The sequence below is a fragment of the Cryptosporidium muris genome, genomic scaffold, assembly GCF_000006515.1.
Source record: "Cryptosporidium muris RN66 scf_1106632373407 genomic scaffold, whole genome shotgun sequence".
Lineage (NCBI taxonomy): Eukaryota > Apicomplexa > Conoidasida > Eucoccidiorida > Cryptosporidiidae > Cryptosporidium > Cryptosporidium muris.
The window spans coordinates 376,242-394,427 of NW_002196572.1; the positions used below are offsets into that span (position 1 = coordinate 376,242).

Below are 18,186 nucleotides of genomic sequence, written 5' to 3' on the forward strand. Positions count from 1 at the left end.
TCAAATAAATATATTTATTATTATATTTGATACTCAACAGATTAAGCAGTTAAATCATTTTATTGCCGCTAAAGTTCACTTAGCTAGGATAGCATAGTAAACCAATATTATTAAAACACATGACTGGGAATAAACGATGTGTTCTGTTTTTTAGTACTGCTGGCAAACCTATTTATTCGTATGGGTTCGAGGATCAGGATGAACTAAACGTTATAACAAGCTCTTTGACAGCTTTACTGTACAAAGCGTCATATGTATTATCAAATAATGAAGTCACCAATTCAAATTTAATAGAATCAGATAAACTTACAGAGATAGATTCTTTGAAATGGATGTGTTCAGAGTCACATCGGATCGTGTTTTTAGAAAGGCAAGGAATATACTTAGTATGTATCTCTTCATATCCACAAGATCCTATAGGATATATGAGGGGAGTTCTAGATTACATGTATTATCAATTTATTGTACTTATAACAGGATCTATTCATAATACACTAAAAGCTAGGCCTAACTTTGATGTCTCTCAAATGTTAAGTTTCACAGATATTGGTATATTGGACAACTGTATCAGCGCTATACAAGAAAATTTTGATGCAATGTACTGGACTTATCCACTACAAAGGTTTGGTAGGAACTTGTCAAAGAAAAAAAGTGCAGCTAAGTATTTCAATAATGCTGATAAATATCCTTTTGATCCACCAGCTATTTATATAGAAACCCAACTACTAGATGTTTCATATAGAAATAAGGTGCATGATTTATTAAGATTTAGCCACAAGAATCTTTTAGGTGGTGCTCTGTTTGTATATAATCGCATTATTACATGGTTTGGATCAAAATATATTCCTGTCTTCCCTAGTACAGATTTCGTGCTACTAAATAATATTATTGTTTCTTTTACTAAAAGCAAGTCATCTACTTCTGATGAGCTATGGATTCCTATTTGTTTACCTTGTATTAGTTCATCATCTTACATATACTGCTATATGCATTATTGGAAACAAGATAATACTAGTAATCTGGATCGAAATATCTGCTTTGTAATATTGTCATCTGACAGTGACATATCTATATTTGAGTTATTTTCTGCCCATTCAAATAACTGCAAAAATAAAATATTAAAAAGTGATACACTATTACACCCTACATCTACTATAGTTTCATCTCGAATTTCCTTAAGTTTGCTATACTCCGATCCAGATCTATTTAATGTTGAAATTTATCACTTTATGTATGCTGTGGTTAGCCAAAGCTGCTATATTTCTAGTGAAATTCATCCAGATATATATGACACCAAAAAGTCTGTATATATTTATCAGAAATACTTCAAATGTGCTGAATTGGCTAATTCCCAATTATCACGGAAAAGAACAAGCTCGTGTATGATAATAATTAGAACTATTAGTGAGAATTTCCTTCTCCTTATTACATCTGAGTTTCATCTATTTGCTACTTTCTCAGGTAGATCTTTAATAAACCAGCAAATAATTAATGCTACAATTAAAAATTTGAAGCGCCTTGAAAGATTTATACTTTTGAGATGAAGTACACTTAACTAATGTTAGTACGCAAATAAATTCTCTCTATTACAATTTAAAATAGACATAAGTAGATAAATACATCGGAAGTAGATTGTTATCGGTAGAATTAACTCTAATTAATTAACTCTTCAGAAAGCTTCTTATGGGTGGATTGGAGAGTCATTCCTCTCTTTTGAGAGAAGCTGCGTACAAAGAAAAAAAGGTCCGGGCACCGTGAATCGAACACGGGACCAATTGATGTCTGCCTGGCTCTACAGTCAACCGCTCTACCTCTGAGCTACGCCCGGTTACACTTTGTTGCTCCTTTCTCCTGCTTAGGAGATAAATTCTATTAGCAAGAAAGAAATAGTATACATTACTAAGAACAGTATTTTATTCCAAAATTTTGTTTTTCATTATGAAAGATAGAGTGAATCTCCTAAAAACATTAAACAGAAAGCTTTACATTATAACCAATTCAAGTCCTATTGCCTTTTATGAGCTTTTTTAAATAAATCCGGTACATTATCTACTCATAGGGGTGTAATGCTGCGCAAGTAAGTTTTTTTTCAGTTTGTTAGCCTCTTTCTGTATATTATTTACTTCCTTAAGTACTTGCCACTGCATGTCCAGTTTTCTCAAGTAAGTGAGAGCACTGTCAGTGTACTTGGTAGGTTTAATACATGTTTTCAAATCACACTCTTTGATATCCTGTGCAGCTAACCGTGCCGCTTTAATAATAAAGCATTCTGTAGTATTATTCTCCATATACATTATATCTAAGTATAATAAATTTATATATAATCAAAAGTAGGATAAGTAATTTTTAAAAGAAGTAAGCATTTAATATATTGCAAAGTTATAATCCATTATATCGGCGACTACTAAAGCTTACATGTTATAGGCGCCAATATAACCGCCAGTTTTGATCAGCTCTCAAACCTCAAATGAAGGCAAGAAACAAGTGACACTGATTACTTCTTTAAAAAACCAATTCAAATATATATATAGAAGTGTCTTTTTGCGTGATATTAGACGATCAACTTTGAACTTTGATTGGAATTCTCAATTTACAATGGAAAGGTCTAAATATGGTGGGAATCAAGATCAGGATTCTCTGCTAGTTATCATCAGTTCCAATGTAAAAGAGCAAGCATATTACATGAAAAGAGCTATAGATCAAGATTCTCTGCGGGATTCTTTGAAGCACGCATCAAATATGCTCTGTGAGTTGCGTACATCATCCTTATCACCAAAGCACTACTATGAGTTATATATGCAGATATTTCAAGAAATGCACGATTTATCAAATTTTTTTGATGATAAAATCAGACATGGTAGGAAGATGAGTGAATTGTATGAATCTGTGCAACATGCTGGAAATATAATACCACGTCTCTTTTTACTTGTTACAGCCGGAGCTTGCTATATAAGATCTTTAGAAGTCCCTGCTAAGGAAATATTATTTGATATGTCGGAACTATGTAGAGGTGTGCAGCATCCAATACGTGGTCTATTCTTAAGGTATTTTTTAATTCAAATGTGTAAAGATGTACTACCAGACACTGGCAGTGAATATGAGAAGAACGGAGGCGGAAGTACATTAGATTCTTGGGAGTTTCTATATTCAAATTTTTGTGAATCAACTAGATTATGGATCAGACTACAGAATCATGGTAGTCCAAAGGATAGAAGTAGGCAAGAACGTGAAAGACATGACTTGAGGATACTTGTTGGTGCTAACTTACTTCGCGTTTCTCACTTGGACGGTATTACTCAGTCAATATATACCCAAGAAGTATTACCAAAGCTATTGGATGTAGTATTAAGCTGTGATGATACATTAGCACAACAATACTTATTAGATTGCATAATACAAGTATTTTCAGATGAATTACATTTAAAAACTTTGGAAACACTACTAGCAGCTTGTATGAAAACATTACCGGGTGTTGATCTTAAGCCTATACTAACTAATTTAATGAATCGTTTATCAAATTTTTTGCATCAAAGCAAGGATAATGATTTGTTGGATAATATTGATATATTTGAGCTATTTAGAAAGCATCTTGCAGAGCTTCATGAAAGGGCACAGCCAAGCAGCAGAAAACAAGTTGGTAACTCTCTAGAAAGGGATTTATCAAGCTTATTAGATTTACATTTAGCTTTCTTATCTTTTACCTTAACTCTATATCCAAATAATGCCTATTATGTAGATATTATCTTGGGATCAACTGTTACGTTGTTAACAAATGCACTTGGTATTAAATCTGATGGAACTTGTGGAACTACTTTAGAGCCGAAATGTATTGATAGTGTCGTAGAAATTTTATCACTACCTTTCCAATCCTTACCACTGTCAATATTAGTTGAGATGAATCACTTCCCTAATCTTTTGTATTTTCTCAACTATCAGACAGGAAAGAAGGTAGCCATCTCAATGGTTAGAACGGTAGTGGAGAATAACACTCCACTAGATAATGCTGAAGCACTACGACGATACTGTGGATTTATCTCACCACTATTAGAGGATGAAAATGACCATTTAGCTCATAATATAGCAAACAAAACTGATGATCTAGAACAAGATAATGCGGAATTTGTGAACGAGCAGATGCTTGTCGCAAAGCTAGTACATCAGATTCAACATGAAGATCTTAATCAAATATTTATTATGTATGGAATTTTACGGGAACTGTTTTATCACAGCACAAGCAAACGTTACAAATATACTTTACCTACATTAGGCTATTGTTCACTAAAAATAATAAGTTCCTTGATAGACAAACGTGGTGTTGAATCGAATATGACTAATAATGACTTAACAAGACCTTCAATAAAGAAGATTTTGCAATTTATTCACCAAATTGCCACTGAATTAGTCTCTTGTTCAGCAGAAATTGCTCTGAGCTTGTTTTTACAAGGAGCCGTAATGGCTAGTCGAGTTAATGAACCTGATAGCTATGAAGCAATTTGTTGTGAATTTATTACACAAAGCTTAGTATGCTTTGAAGAAGAGTTAGCTGAATCTAAAAAGCAATTCCAAAGTCTTATGGCAATTATTGGAACTTTAATCAACCATGTATCTTGCTTGGAAAGTAACAACTACGAATTATTAGCTGCAAAATTGACACAATATTCTGCAAAGTTACTGAGGAAACCTGATCAATGTAGAGCAATATTAATGTGCTCTAATCTTTTCTGGAATAATGACAAAACAAGAGATCCTGATAGAGTTTTGGAATGTCTGCAAAAGTGTCTCAAAATTGCAGATGCTTCTGTTCAAATGGCTCCTGGAAATTCTGCACTTTTTATTGACATTTTAGAGAAGTACATGTACTATCTAGAACAAGGAAATTCAAGCATTACTACTGACTTTATATCGAATTTAGTTACACTTTGTTTTGAACATATTCAATTTGCAGGTAATGAGATACCCGAAGGACCAAAAATACTTCTTAGAAATTTATCTCTACATATTAATGAAAATAAAAGTATTTACAAAAACTTTAAAATTGAGGATTCAATTATTTCTAGCTTATAGAAAGAGATACTACTTTGAATTATATTTCAGAAATATAAGTATTGATTAAGAAATAAATTTACTTGTCAACTGAATAGTTCCCTCCCAAATTAGTGGTTTCCTAGTAAAAGTGGCAAAGCAATCTCTCAGTTATTGGAAAGTGAAGTATTTTAATATATCATATTTACTAGTAAATATGGTCAATTATTTCTCCTAACAATATTGAAACTATCTTAGTTATCTTGGTACTTTATACAAAGATGTTCTTTGTTTTTTTCAAGGTGCAATTAGAAGTTTACGACATTTGACATTATTTAAAAGTGACCGGTCTTCTTGATAGATATTAATTATTATTAGAATTAGAGCTGTAGACAAACCAATATCCATTTATTATTTAAAAGAAAAAAGTTGTTTCAGTAGAGAAGCAGAGACTGAAGTTCTAGATCAGGATATTTATGGAAATATAGTATAGCTAAGGGGTTAGCTCATGAAAATTAGTTCCATCTTAATAAGTGTCAAAAATTAGAATTTTCATTAATGTAATAGTTAGCTTATTGGGTGATATATACTATATCCAGTTTCTCTAAATACAATATCCTTTTACATAATGTAGAAGTAGTAATAAATAGTACTATTAAGTTTTTGCATAAGTAAATACATGTGCTTGTTGAGTTTAATTTTCTCTAACTGCTATATACTTTAGTTAGTTAACTTTATGTACTAAAGTCAAGTATTTATTGATACTTCCTCTTAAAGTATGAGTCCTCATATATCACGGTAAAACAGATTGAGCAAGATATCTACAGTTATGCAGTTACATGTTCCACAAATTCACACTTGCTACAATATCAATGCTCAAGGAAATACAATGAAATGAGCAAAAGTGTTTGCAGTAAGTTCGTCACTTCCTATAATATACCCATCACAATTTCAATGTAAGGGTGAGTCTAATAATCTACTTCATGTATGAAAGTGTTGTTTAAGTATCAAAGTAGCAATGTTATAGACTAAAATATCAGAGTTGGACCTTATAAAGTGTTCATTCAAAACCTCAACAAGTTTAAAAGAGCTGCTATAAAACCTAAAAACACTCTCTACTTACTTAATTTAGTATATGTGGTGCTTAAGGACTTTCTGAACCACGAATATGGTACTTGTTTAAATATATTAAGCAACAGTGACTAATATAGAAAGTAACCAATAGTTTATACAAATTTAAAGAGTAGAACTTCTTCACTCATAAAAATATTATTATTACTTTAGTGGTAACGTCATGTCTCGTCTCGCAAATACTTGCTTATTATTTTTTTTAGATTATATTGGCAATTAGTATACTGGTAAAGTAAGGTATCGGAGATAATGGTTATAGTTCTAGTTATGTACCGCCTTAAATAGATTAGTCCTTGTGAATTTGTAGACAGACTTGAATATAATACCGCTAAGTAGTAGTTTTATTAAGAAAAGTTCACTTCTTCCTTAATATACAAAAATTGTTCTTATATTTCAACTAGAGGTTAGATGACTCAAAGTAAGTTCTAATCTGGTACTGCAATATATAAGTAGTAGATATTACTGTTTCCTGGAAATATACGCTACGGATACAATTGTAGTTTTATTTTTATATGAAGACACTCTACTATTGAACATTCTTTATAGGTAATAAGAATTTACTAGCTCCTTGTACAAGAGACTACACAATAAATTTAAGCAAGATGGTCCATAAGGTAACTTTCAAAAAGAGAGCACCTAGAGCAATTGAAGGTATCCGAAAATTTGCAGGACGCATAATGAAGACATCTGATGTCAGGATTGATATTAAATTAAATAAGTTTATCTTTAGTAAAGGTATTAGGAACTTGCCACCACGTGTACGTGTTCGTATTTCAAGGAAACTTAGTGAGACGGAAGATGCAAAGGAGAATGTATTTACACTTGTTCAATATATACCTGTTGCATCATTTGCTGGCCTTCAGACAGAGAAAGTTCAGGACTAAGGATTTAATAAACACTTTATTTCTTACTTTATTAGTAGATACTAGTTCTCATATACAACTAGTGATCTTACTATTTAAGTTGGCTAGTAACTTCAGTTAATTGATAAATATGATCTATTATGTCCGCTAATTAAGTGTCTTGGTAATATTAGCAATTAGAAATTTAATGTAGTTTATTGGGATATTTCTCCAGGGAGCTTTCTGTTTAACTACCAACCTTCCTTTGTTAATAGATTTGAAAGTATTATTCAAGATACAATTGATCACATTGATTCACTGTAGAGTGCACACCATAGATTTAGCTTAAGTCACTGGGCTATTTAATATTACGCCTCTGCGAGGCCAAATTCTCAATACTGGATCTCGAAACTATGTATCTTCGCGCTTAGCAATATTATTGCCTCTGCTGACAAAGCAAGCACTATTTGTAAGGGAATTTGTGAGAAGTCCTAAAGTGGCGTTACAATTTTAGTTTGGGTAGACTTCATTGAATACTTTTTTTTATTTAATATATTATTTATAGTTTATTGGCTGTTGGGTGTCCTCGTAGTTCTCTTCAGGTCTTCTTCTTTTTTCCCTTCATTTGGTATTTATGGCTTTTAGAGCTTATTACGAACTGGTTTAAGAAGAGGCTAAGGTGTCAAATAACAAAGGTACTTATTAAACTGTACACCACTTTTTTATTGTAATTTCTTTGCCTTTGCTAGCAATCCTTATATGACCCAAGATTCTATTATTACATGTTTATACAGGAAGCGTAGTCATTGCAGTGTAGGTACATCAAATTCTGAGGTTAATCTTGGACATGAGAATAAAAAGCTACACAAATCAGATACTAATAAAGGAGAGAATATTAACATAAATAGTGATGAAACTGCTGTAGCTACAATAGCTACCATTCAAAGTAAGACTCAGGGGATATCAACGATTTTGCTTAAAACTTTATCTTCAAGGCATATTCAACAACATGTTGTACTTTGTGATAACTTAAGAGACCAGTACCCAACCACAATAAGGCACTATGTAGTTAAAGATACAAATTGTACCCAAAATCTCAGGAATTATTCAAATATTCAGGCAACTAATCAAGCTAACCAAGTAATGTATCGAAATTTGACGATTTTAGATACCTCAAAGAAAATTATTAGTTCTAATCCCTGTGTAAGGAAATCTGGGTATTTAATAAAGATGTTTCCTCCTCAACCTATTCAATTAGTGCTTCAATCTCCATTGACACTGCTCCGGTATCTATCAAATTTTATTTTAAGATCAAATATTTATTGGCCTTGCAAGAATACAATACCCAATGAGAATCAGGATCTTACTTCTTACTTGTACAGATACTCAAATTATAATAATAAACTTGAGGAACCACCAAATAATAAGGCTGCAATTTCTACACTATCTGGATGGATCCCCTCTTGTTCTAGATGTTTTATACCGGGTTTCCATGCTAAAATTGCATGGTTAATACCTCCAATTTGTATTGGTAGAGGTGGCAGATTAAAAAGAAAGAATGGATTTCTGCAAAGCTTGCCACAAGATTTGGTATCAGCTAACTTCTCCTTCAAAAGTTTCCTAACAGTTGAATCATCTCATTTACTTCTCTGCAATTCTTTAAATCATTCAAGAGAAGTATTTTATAGAGGTGCAGTACTATTACATGATGAAACAGGGCATGATCCATCTTATTATATTGACAAAGATTTGGACACCGAAAATATTTTGGATAGTGATATTTACAACTACAAAAGTGGAAATTATTGTCAACTATCAAAAGAGTGCTTTAAAACAGCATCTAGTTCAGATACCAGATCAAATAGAGCAGTATTTTGTGGGTTTGTTAGTTTAGAGATGCCTTCAAGCAAGGGCTCAAATAATCAACCAAGTGTGTCTGCTGAAAATAGCTTACATACAATATCAACAACCGAATCACCTTCAAACCATATTCTTTTTTCAGAGCAAATAACTTGTAAAGAAATCAATGAACCAGGTGGGAAGGTTATAACTGAAATTGGCGACTGTGATGTTCTTTTGGACTCGAAAGCTAACAATACAACAAAGGCACTAAATGTGGATCATTCTTATATATGTCTATTGATTCCACGCTTTCAATGCTCATTTCAGCTAAGTGAAGCTGAGAAGTCTATACTGACATTTTGTAAGCCATGCTATATTTTATTATGGAATTATGATTTACGCCCAGGAATTAGCTTTAACAATACTGAAACTAACTGGATCTGTTGTCGTTGCAATTTTTATCCAGTTAAATACTTCGCGTATAAGTATGAAACATCTTTACCTGTGGATATAAATCCTCACAAAATTGCTGTTTTAGATCAGTTAAATCGAGTTAGGACGACTACAGATGCAAGGATGTTTGCTTGGATCCTAGCTGGATGCTTACAAATTACACTAAAAGAAATACTTGATGATTCATTTGCAGATTTCCTCGTTAATCAAACTAATACAAGAAAGGTATATAAAACTACAAAGAGTAGCGAAATTACTGAACATGTTGATAAGACAGCTAGATTCTCAATAAACAACACCCTATCACTTTTAAACAAATATATTCCTACAGGATCATTATGTGGATTTCCTGAGGCACCTTTAAATAATGATGGTAAACCTAAGTGGCCTATATTAAGAGATTTAATAGATGTAGATTTTGATGATACTCCACATATACCTTTCAGTAGTCAATGAAGAAGTGTGAACTCTAAATTCCTCTATATAAAAAATAAACTTTTCTTAAGTTCAAGAAGTGTTATTGAATATAATTAAGCTAAATTACAGAGTTATTAAGAGAAACTCCAAAATTGTAAGTAGATTTTACTTAAAAAGTTCCAAAGTAGTTGAAATATTATGACTGAGGTAAAGAATGGTATATTTTCTTTGATGAGTTCTTACCTCTTTTGTGAACTATAACAACAACTATTATTAGCAGTAGAACTATACAAGATACAGCTCCAAATAATATGAACAGCCCCCAGAAATCTGAATCAGAATAAACTGCAGAATCTTCTTCAGAAACAATTTTTGAGCATATAGGTTCAGAGGGAACAAAGAAGGCTTTGCCTTCACTATAACTACATGATAAGATTGGACTCCCTACTAACTGATATCCATGATAACATTCATATGTTACAGTATCACCCACTCGTATGTAATCACTTAATACAGTATCACTTAACCTGAAGCTTGCATAACTAACACTGGGTGGCTTTGGACATACAATATCTACTCCAAATGATTCAAGATAAAACTGCACTTCTTTATGTTTGTTTTGTCTTGCTAATTCTATTGCAGATGGCAAATCATAATTAGCTTGCACTTGTGACGACAAGTCACCTCTTGTTTGAAAGAATAGGAGTCGCTGAACACTCTGTAAAAACCCCTTTTCAACAGCATCCAGAAATCCCTTAGAGATGATTGTGCTATATTTATGTGAATTATGTGGGCTTAAATATCGCTGCAATGTAGTCAGGGAGAATGCAGGGATTTTCTCTGGATCAAATATTCTACAACCAATTGGGACTGTGGACACTTCAATTGGACTTTTACCCTCAAAGTTATTTTGAAATATATCATCTGAACTAGATATTAAGGATGGAATTACATCTCCTGCATTAAATAATGCAGCGATATGTAATGGAGTATTACCTAAACTGTCTAGCTCATATTCTAGTGACATTTCATGGATTTGGTGGATACCTTCATAGTTTATAAGTACTGAAACCACTGGTAAATTATTACGTGAAGCAGCTGTATGTAAAGGAGTTAAGGTGTAATTGTCTCTTTTCCTTGTTTTAGCCCCATACTTTAAAAGGAGCTTAGCTACTTTCTTAGAATGTAGATTTTGAAGTAGCCCAACAGTATGCAAAGGAGTACGACCAAATACATCCTCCATATTAGGATCTGCTCCAGCTTCTAACAGGAGTTTGCATATCTCTACAGAATCTAAGTCTTGTATCAAAGAAGAATAATGGAGCGCCGTCATTTCACTGACATCTCCAAAATAACTGTTTACATAACCATATACAAGTGAATTAACTTTAACTTTTGAATTTACATTCATGCCTAGCCTTATCAATAAGTCAACTACTTCAGGCCTTCCTGAAAGTACAGCTGCATGCAGCAAAGTGTCACCAATGTTATATATAGGAATTTGCGTATTCTTAACTCTGCAATTGTTAATTAAGGATCCTTCATCGTTAGTATATAACTTATCCATAGTTATAGTGTTTGAACCCATATGGTCTCTATACTTCTTGACTGTTTCAGGATTTAACTCATAAAGTCTAGATTCTCCAGCACTTGCAAGCAACCCGACAAGTAGTAAAACATCTGGATCTTTGTATATGGACTCAAACAAGTCAGAGCAATTCACAACTATATTACCGAGATCCTCTCTAATTCTTTGTAAGTCAGTCCCGTCATATATATTATGAAGTTCTATATTATATTCCTGCTTAGTTCTCACCATTTGGTTTAAACTCATAGTACTGTTTGGGTTATCGAAAGTTGCCAGACTAGTATCACTTAAACTGCCTACATAGTTAGGATAATATACTAAAGCAAAAAAGTATATAAATATATTAATTTCAGTAAACAGTGTCATTTAAAGTAAGCACAATTCTTATTGCACACAAATATGGGCCTTATGCACATTTACACACTCGCAGAGAAATTTTGTCGAGTTTCCGAATATCCCTTATTTTCATCTTTCCCACTATTTGCCAACATAACTGCATATGCCACTTTCTCTGCCATTCTCTTTTTTCCACCATCATCACATCTAATTCGAATTAATTCCTCAGATATAGCCAATTTGCTTGAATGCTTTATACTTAAAATCTCTCCTTCACAACCAGATTTTAGTATGAAAGACTCTCCTATAATCACAAAGTTCCCTAATATTGTATCTTGTAATACATGACTTTCTGGTATCAAGATATTCTGAATTTCTTTATTTATTTGAAATTCAGCTCCTTCAACTTTAGAAATACATGACCACTGAAGTACATTTTCCAAAGAGATATATGTACAAGAATAAGGTCTTTCTTTAAATGACCATGTAGATTTCTTTTGTACATCACTGTTTTGAGAGTCCTGCAATAATGTTGTGTCCATACACTTAAGTATTATAAATGGTTCCAATAAGCTCAGTTTAGTATCAGCTAAATAAAATGAAACTAAACCACGTGAGCAGTGAGACAAATGTATCTCAAAATTCATTTTACCAAAAAATCTACCTGTAACAGGGGTATGAGGGAGTTGAAGCGAACCAATGGGGAATTTTAAATCAATTACAGTGTTGGTAACTATATTCTTCGAAATATTATATTTACTGTTTTTAACTAAAGTTACACATAATATTGTAGTATTACTGCCTTTTTGCAGAAGGAGTTTGTTCTTTGAAGTTAAAGCGAACATTAGAGAATTATCCAGAAGTTGAAAGCAGGAAAATGGATGGTACAAAGTTCTATTAGTGACTTGCCAACTTAAACTATCAGTTAGGCTTGGTTCAATCTTCATATATAGCAGCACTGCAAAATACAAGAAATACAAAGTAATTGTACTACGTTCCATATGTAGCAATATCGAAAAGTGGAAATTTAAGTCATTAACTATTGAAAAAGATCTTACCAGACTCTAATGGCAATAAAACAGCGCTTATCTCTCATTTGAAATTATTAGCGCCGTCAGTTTCTGACACTACAGGCCGTTCTATGTATGATTGTTTATGGATTTGTTTGTAACAAACGATCATATATATCTTTTAATAGGACAGAATGCACAACTGAATGCTGTGGGGAATCCTGTAGAGTCTCTATTAACTGCCTCTGTACATCTTTAGATCTAATGGCTTTCCAAAGTTCCTTTACAAATTCAATTATTCGTAGTATGAGACCTTTCACATAATGCCATATCTCAGTCGCACCACCGAGAATGCTTTTAAAAAGCTGCAATAAGAAATTCTTTAGTCCACTAACCATTCCTTGAAAAGCATGCTTAGCCTTTGAAGCAATTGATTCACTTTTATTTGTATAACTATTGCCAGATACTTTCGCTCCTGAGTCCTCCTTTACTGAAGTTTGTATGGCTTTTTGATTGAAATCAGATAAGTCCTCTGTATCCTGACTCATTGGTTGATCTTGTTTTTCCTTAATTCCAACTATAGTCCATTCATCTTCATTATATACTGGTATATGCTTTGGTCTTTCTTTATTGTGTACAACATTATTATACTGATTTGAGCTATACTTAGTTCCTGAGCTAGCCTGAAGTATTCTAGCCATTCCATATTCAGCAGCATTTAGAACTTTGGCAGATGGGATTTCTTCATAAGAGAATACATATAGATCCATCACAACTTTTCTAAAAGTTCTAATAATAATACCTTCAATACTCTTACATTCATCTATGATTTGGTTTGTTTCATTAAAAGTAAGGTTTAACTTTATCTTATCATCAAGTATATGAGGGATTTCTAAAAGTAATCTTATCAACTGCTCTTGGTTTGATCTGCGTCTGGCCAAAAGAATCAATTTGTCGGTCATAAACGCAATTAATCTAACTAGAGTTACAATGAGGAATCCAATGGGGGTTGCACTAAATATAGCTGTAAATATATCAAGAATCATTGTTATTACACCACGAACTCCTTTTTGTCTATAATTCTGAATAGAATATTTTATCATACCGTCATACCACTTTGTACTCTCAGTATTGACCTTAGATTCATTTTGCCCATTTTGGTTTATTCTTGAAGGCTCATAATTCAACAGAGTACCATTGAGTCCATAGTTTATATCAGATATGTTATGTAAAGAGTAAAAAAACTCATTTATATTGTTTGGAGTAGGCTGGCTTGGTATATCGAGTCTATTTGGGTGAGTCTTTCTTGTATATATCTTGCTTTGTTCAGTTAAGTGTGTGTCATGCTCTAATTCAGTGTTAATAACTTCATAACCTTGCGAATTATTTAAAACTACTGGCAGCCAGCTATCATTTTTATCATCGCTTTGCACTTTAGAAGTGCTTCGAAGTACAATAAAATGTGGCCATTGCATTCCAGGTGTCTCTATATTTATATCATTTTTCTGAGTGGAAGCTGCAGTTAGACAAAGTTTTCTATACCAATTAGGCAAAGGATTAGATAGCAACTGTTCTTTTATACTTTTAGATATCGACAAGAGATCTCCACTATGAAGCTTCTGATAAAGTTTGTATTTCATTAATTTTGAATTTAGTAAGTCTTTACTCTGTGAAAGTCGGCGAGGACTCTCAGCTGAGTATAGTAGTTCTACTATTGCTAGTTCAGTTAATTTAGGGAGTAACTCTAATGATTTGCTTTCTTCACTATATAGCTTGTATGGTTGACAGCCAGTGCACATATAATCCTGCATTGCAGACTCCAGAGTATCAACTAGTAGCTCCATTTGAAGTTCATATATTTCATCTACTTGAAGGTTCCTATATATCTGCTCAATTAACATCCTAGGGATTTTATTCATTGCCTCTATATTTAATTGTCTGAACTGTTTTTGAAAAATGTTTCTAGTATTATCTTGGAAATTGTTTTGAGTTCCATTGACAGATCTACTTTCTGTATTTATATTAGCTACTCCGGCGGACTGATTTGTTTTCATAATGGATGCCATATTACCTATTGTACCAGCAAGATTTTGATTTTTTGCCTTGTTCTGAATAAATTTAGTTGCAATTTCTATAATTGAATAAACAGTAACTATTACGAGAACAGCTACAGCACCATGAGGTGTACCTCCAAGTACCATAAGTACTGTACTCACAACTAGTCGTAATGCTGGGTGAGCTGTACTAAGAAAACTACCTATTCCATTAATCGAAACACCAGTATTTGGGTACATTGTTCCCATGTTATTCAATAAATTTGAGTGAGAAAGTTGATTATTTACTGGATATGTTCCCCCTGTATTAAGTAGCTGCAGTCTTCTTGTATGATTACTGTATTTACTTCTTTTTTCCTGGACTTTTTCCTTTATAAAAACATTAGAATGACTACTGTTTAATATATTGGAAAGTTCAGAAATTTTGTTAGCTTCATAAATCTCAAACTGGTTGTAATCTAATTTAAGTGATGATGCTAAGTCCTTTTTTGCTAAATCCAAAATAACATTACATTCTTTACCCCCAAAAGAATTGTCTTCTGTACTATTTGCATATATCGATATAATATCTAGTATTTGGCTTCTATCTACATTGGTATTCCAATCTTTATATTCACTAATAATATTAAATATATTCTGGTATTTTTTTCGCTCATCTACTTTATTCATATTTGTTATAGTTTCAAAAATCCACTTGTTCAATGTATATCCAAATCCACTTAAATTATCAGATATATTTTCATTGTTAATTTTTGTCAAAATGTTGCTGTACTCATATGATTGGATGTACTTACCATTAATTTTACAAGCTAAGAGTACAAGTAGTAGTAAAAGTAAGGTTATGGATATCCTAGTTAAGGATTGGAAAAGTCCAGTATTAATTTTAAACTTTACTATATATTCAGAATTCATGTTAAAAAATCTTAAATGATGTAATACTTATTTGTAACATTCAAGGCAAAGTGCAAGTTTGCATTCTGACAAGTGCGCTTTTTGTTTCGATTGAAGTGCATTATTATAGCTAAAGTAGTATAAAACATATATATTACACTATTTAGTTTAGAAATTAGATTTGGTAAGTATTGATATATAGAAGTGATTTTATACTATATGCCATGTATTTAAGAATTAGAGAATTAAGTTTCTGCTTTTCTCAAATAAGCAGATACAAGATTCAGGCTTTTTATACCTATGTGACATATCTCATATACAACTTCACTTATTATAAGATATAAGATATGTATCATCGAGGATTTAGGTCAATAAAAGTTAAATTAGTGTGTATAAGATTCATGCAACACACACTTGTACAATAACTTTTTGAAGTTTTATTTCGCGCCCCTTCAGGACAAATCTTGATCATAGCTAATATATTTTTGAGCTAATTTCCTCTATCTAGATAATTTCATCTTATCCTGTTCCTAATTATAGATATTTTTCGTGAATGATTTAAAGTTTGGCTCCCATTTAGCCTCATAAAATCTCCGATCTTCCCTTTTTTCCAAATATTATACTTTTGTGTAATGTAAGCTTGAAATAGATGTTTCATTATTTCTCAAATAGTTCATATCAAAGGGAATCTATTTATTTGTAGTTAATCTTCTGACTGGAAATTAGAAGATAAGTTACTTGATTTAATTTGGTCCTTAGGTAATGATGTTCTTATTATTTCACCACTCTGTTATATTACTTTGGTTATTTATTTTCTTTAATAGATGCATGAAAGGTGATGAACATGTAAAATCTCTACCCTCATGTAATTTAACATTTGAGATTGTGTTTGCAAAGAGTATTGATAAACTATCCTCGTGAGTATCAGTATATAGGATCAGGAAAAACTCTTCTCCAGCAGAAATCTCCCCATTTAATAAGTTAATAATGCGACTTGAACAACCAACCAAAATATTATAGAATGAAAAACCCCTATAAGTTCGTATTCAAAAACTTCGGAAAATTGGGAAGATTTAACTTTATTCGCTTGAAAATCCTGACCAGGAATTAGAGAAGTACAGTAGTAAATAAGATCAGTTCCTCTAATTATAAATAATATCGTATAAACATTTATATGATAAAATTCTGAATAAATTTACTGGCTTGTGCTTTACAAAAAATTCAAATCCAGTGAAGTCCAAAATTAATTTCTCCATAATATTCCCTACAGAAATTGAGTTAGTGGTATCAAGGTAATATATTACCAAAAACTCTTCATCTTTTCTTAATTGATCCATTAGTGAGTATATTACACGGCCATAACAAGTAGACTTTATTTATATTCCTTCTAGATTGACTTCGTGCATAAACAGACCAATTAATTCGTCATTAGAGATTAATGGTACAAGGGTATCACTGATAATAAGTTCCGAATTAAATTGACCTTTATAAGCCAAAAATTTGCAAAAATGAAGTTTTTCTAGACATATTCCTATTAATAAGACTTGATATGTGCACTTACATAGTAATTTTCTGTATTTTGAAGTATTTCGATTAGTTTTTATAGATGTATTATCGTTTTTCTTGTGAATAATTCCCGGAACTCTGAAAAATTTTTCGGTTTGTATTGATTTCTCCACAGCTGAAGAAGAGATGTTTAGTTCTATATTAGAGACATAGGACTATTATAAACTTTTCCATAGTATCACTGTTTGACAATATGAATAATTAAGCCATCACACCCAGAGTAAATAGTGTAATTTCTAGATGGCACCTTAGGTTATTTATATTGATCAAATACAATTAATTTAGTTACTCAGAAAGCTGTATTAGATCAATTACTCATAAATGTACTAGGGAAGTTCGTTGTGATACAAAAAAATATTGTCTGAAGATAATTTCTTGTATGAATATAATAACTACATTCGTGAATTGAATACTAATAAAAACCACAATTATCTTTCTGTTCATATCTCACATTAGTTGGAGATTTTTGCTTTAATATTGTTATGCAAACTTGATGTTCTTATACAACTATATATAGTACTTGCAATCTTATTATTTGAAATTTAGTTCACTACCAAACCTTCTAAACCTTGATCTCTAATATCTGTACAATAATACATAATAAAGCCTACTCCTTTTTGCAGCTTATCAGATAAAAGGTGAATAATTCTTTCTTTACATTCAGTTTACAAGGTAAAGAATGATGCTTTTTGTTAGTTTTGTCTTAATACTCCCACAATATGGGATTTTCCAATAATCGGAGAGAAACTTGATGTTAAAGACAAATTAGTCATAAATGTTGCAGAGTCTGTCCAAGAAGTGCAATAAAAACTATCTTAGAAGTATTATTAACAATAAATATTTCTTGAGTACATATATATGGTATGTATGGATCACTTTCCTCAGTTTCTTGTGTATTTCAAAATTGCCTGAGTTTGTTAATGAACTTTCTTCATATTAACCTAGTATATAATCATTTATATTTTTCTCATAAATATCTTTCTCCCTGAGAGATTTGATCATAAATGATCCAATATTTATATCAGAGGTACCCG

General features: G+C 32.0%; 7 protein-coding genes and 1 non-coding gene across 8 annotated transcripts, besides 3 other annotated features; 4 read left to right on the plus strand and 4 right to left on the minus strand.

The window, feature by feature from the left end:
- Positions 1–28: part of a sequence feature (AT_rich) that runs on past the window's edge.
- A 91-nt stretch (positions 29–119) lies between these two features.
- Positions 120–1,544, plus strand: CMU_017380 (uncharacterized protein; the record flags this gene model as incomplete). Its single annotated transcript, XM_002140299.1, has 1 exon — positions 120–1,544. The coding sequence occupies one exon, from the start codon at positions 120–122 to the stop codon at positions 1,542–1,544; it is 1,425 nt and encodes a 474-aa protein (XP_002140335.1).
- A 200-nt stretch (positions 1,545–1,744) lies between these two features.
- On the minus strand, positions 1,745–1,828 carry CMU_017390. Its single transcript has one exon. It is a non-coding gene; the product is annotated as a tRNA-Tyr (tRNA).
- Positions 1,829–2,304: 476 nt separating this feature from the next.
- Positions 2,305–2,325: a sequence feature (AT_rich).
- Positions 2,326–2,595: 270 nt separating this feature from the next.
- On the plus strand, positions 2,596–5,064 carry CMU_017400 (vacuolar protein sorting-associated protein 35, putative; the record flags this gene model as incomplete). The annotated part of the gene is made up of 1 exon (XM_002140300.1): positions 2,596–5,064. The coding sequence occupies one exon, from the start codon at positions 2,596–2,598 to the stop codon at positions 5,062–5,064; it is 2,469 nt and encodes an 822-aa protein (XP_002140336.1).
- A 1,497-nt stretch (positions 5,065–6,561) lies between these two features.
- Positions 6,562–7,037, plus strand: CMU_017410 (60S ribosomal protein L31, putative; the record flags this gene model as incomplete). The annotated part of the gene is made up of 2 exons (XM_002140301.1): positions 6,562–6,571; positions 6,700–7,037. The coding sequence occupies 2 exons, from the start codon at positions 6,562–6,564 to the stop codon at positions 7,035–7,037; spliced, it is 348 nt and encodes a 115-aa protein (XP_002140337.1).
- A 495-nt stretch (positions 7,038–7,532) lies between these two features.
- Positions 7,533–7,559: a sequence feature (AT_rich).
- A 195-nt stretch (positions 7,560–7,754) lies between these two features.
- On the plus strand, positions 7,755–9,746 carry CMU_017420 (uncharacterized protein; the record flags this gene model as incomplete). Its single annotated transcript, XM_002140302.1, has 1 exon — positions 7,755–9,746. The coding sequence occupies one exon, from the start codon at positions 7,755–7,757 to the stop codon at positions 9,744–9,746; it is 1,992 nt and encodes a 663-aa protein (XP_002140338.1).
- A 157-nt stretch (positions 9,747–9,903) lies between these two features.
- On the minus strand, positions 9,904–11,661 carry CMU_017430 (SUSHI domain-containing protein; the record flags this gene model as incomplete). Its single annotated transcript, XM_002140303.1, has 1 exon — positions 9,904–11,661. One exon carries the CDS (start codon positions 11,659–11,661, stop codon positions 9,904–9,906), a length of 1,758 nt encoding a protein of 585 aa, XP_002140339.1.
- A 50-nt stretch (positions 11,662–11,711) lies between these two features.
- CMU_017440 (uncharacterized protein) lies at positions 11,712–12,578 on the minus strand (the record flags this gene model as incomplete). Its single annotated transcript, XM_002140304.1, has 1 exon — positions 11,712–12,578. The coding sequence occupies one exon, from the start codon at positions 12,576–12,578 to the stop codon at positions 11,712–11,714; it is 867 nt and encodes a 288-aa protein (XP_002140340.1).
- A 206-nt stretch (positions 12,579–12,784) lies between these two features.
- On the minus strand, positions 12,785–15,607 carry CMU_017450 (uncharacterized protein; the record flags this gene model as incomplete). The annotated part of the gene is made up of 1 exon (XM_002140305.1): positions 12,785–15,607. The coding sequence occupies one exon, from the start codon at positions 15,605–15,607 to the stop codon at positions 12,785–12,787; it is 2,823 nt and encodes a 940-aa protein (XP_002140341.1).
- Between the last annotated feature and the right edge of the window lie 2,579 nt (positions 15,608–18,186).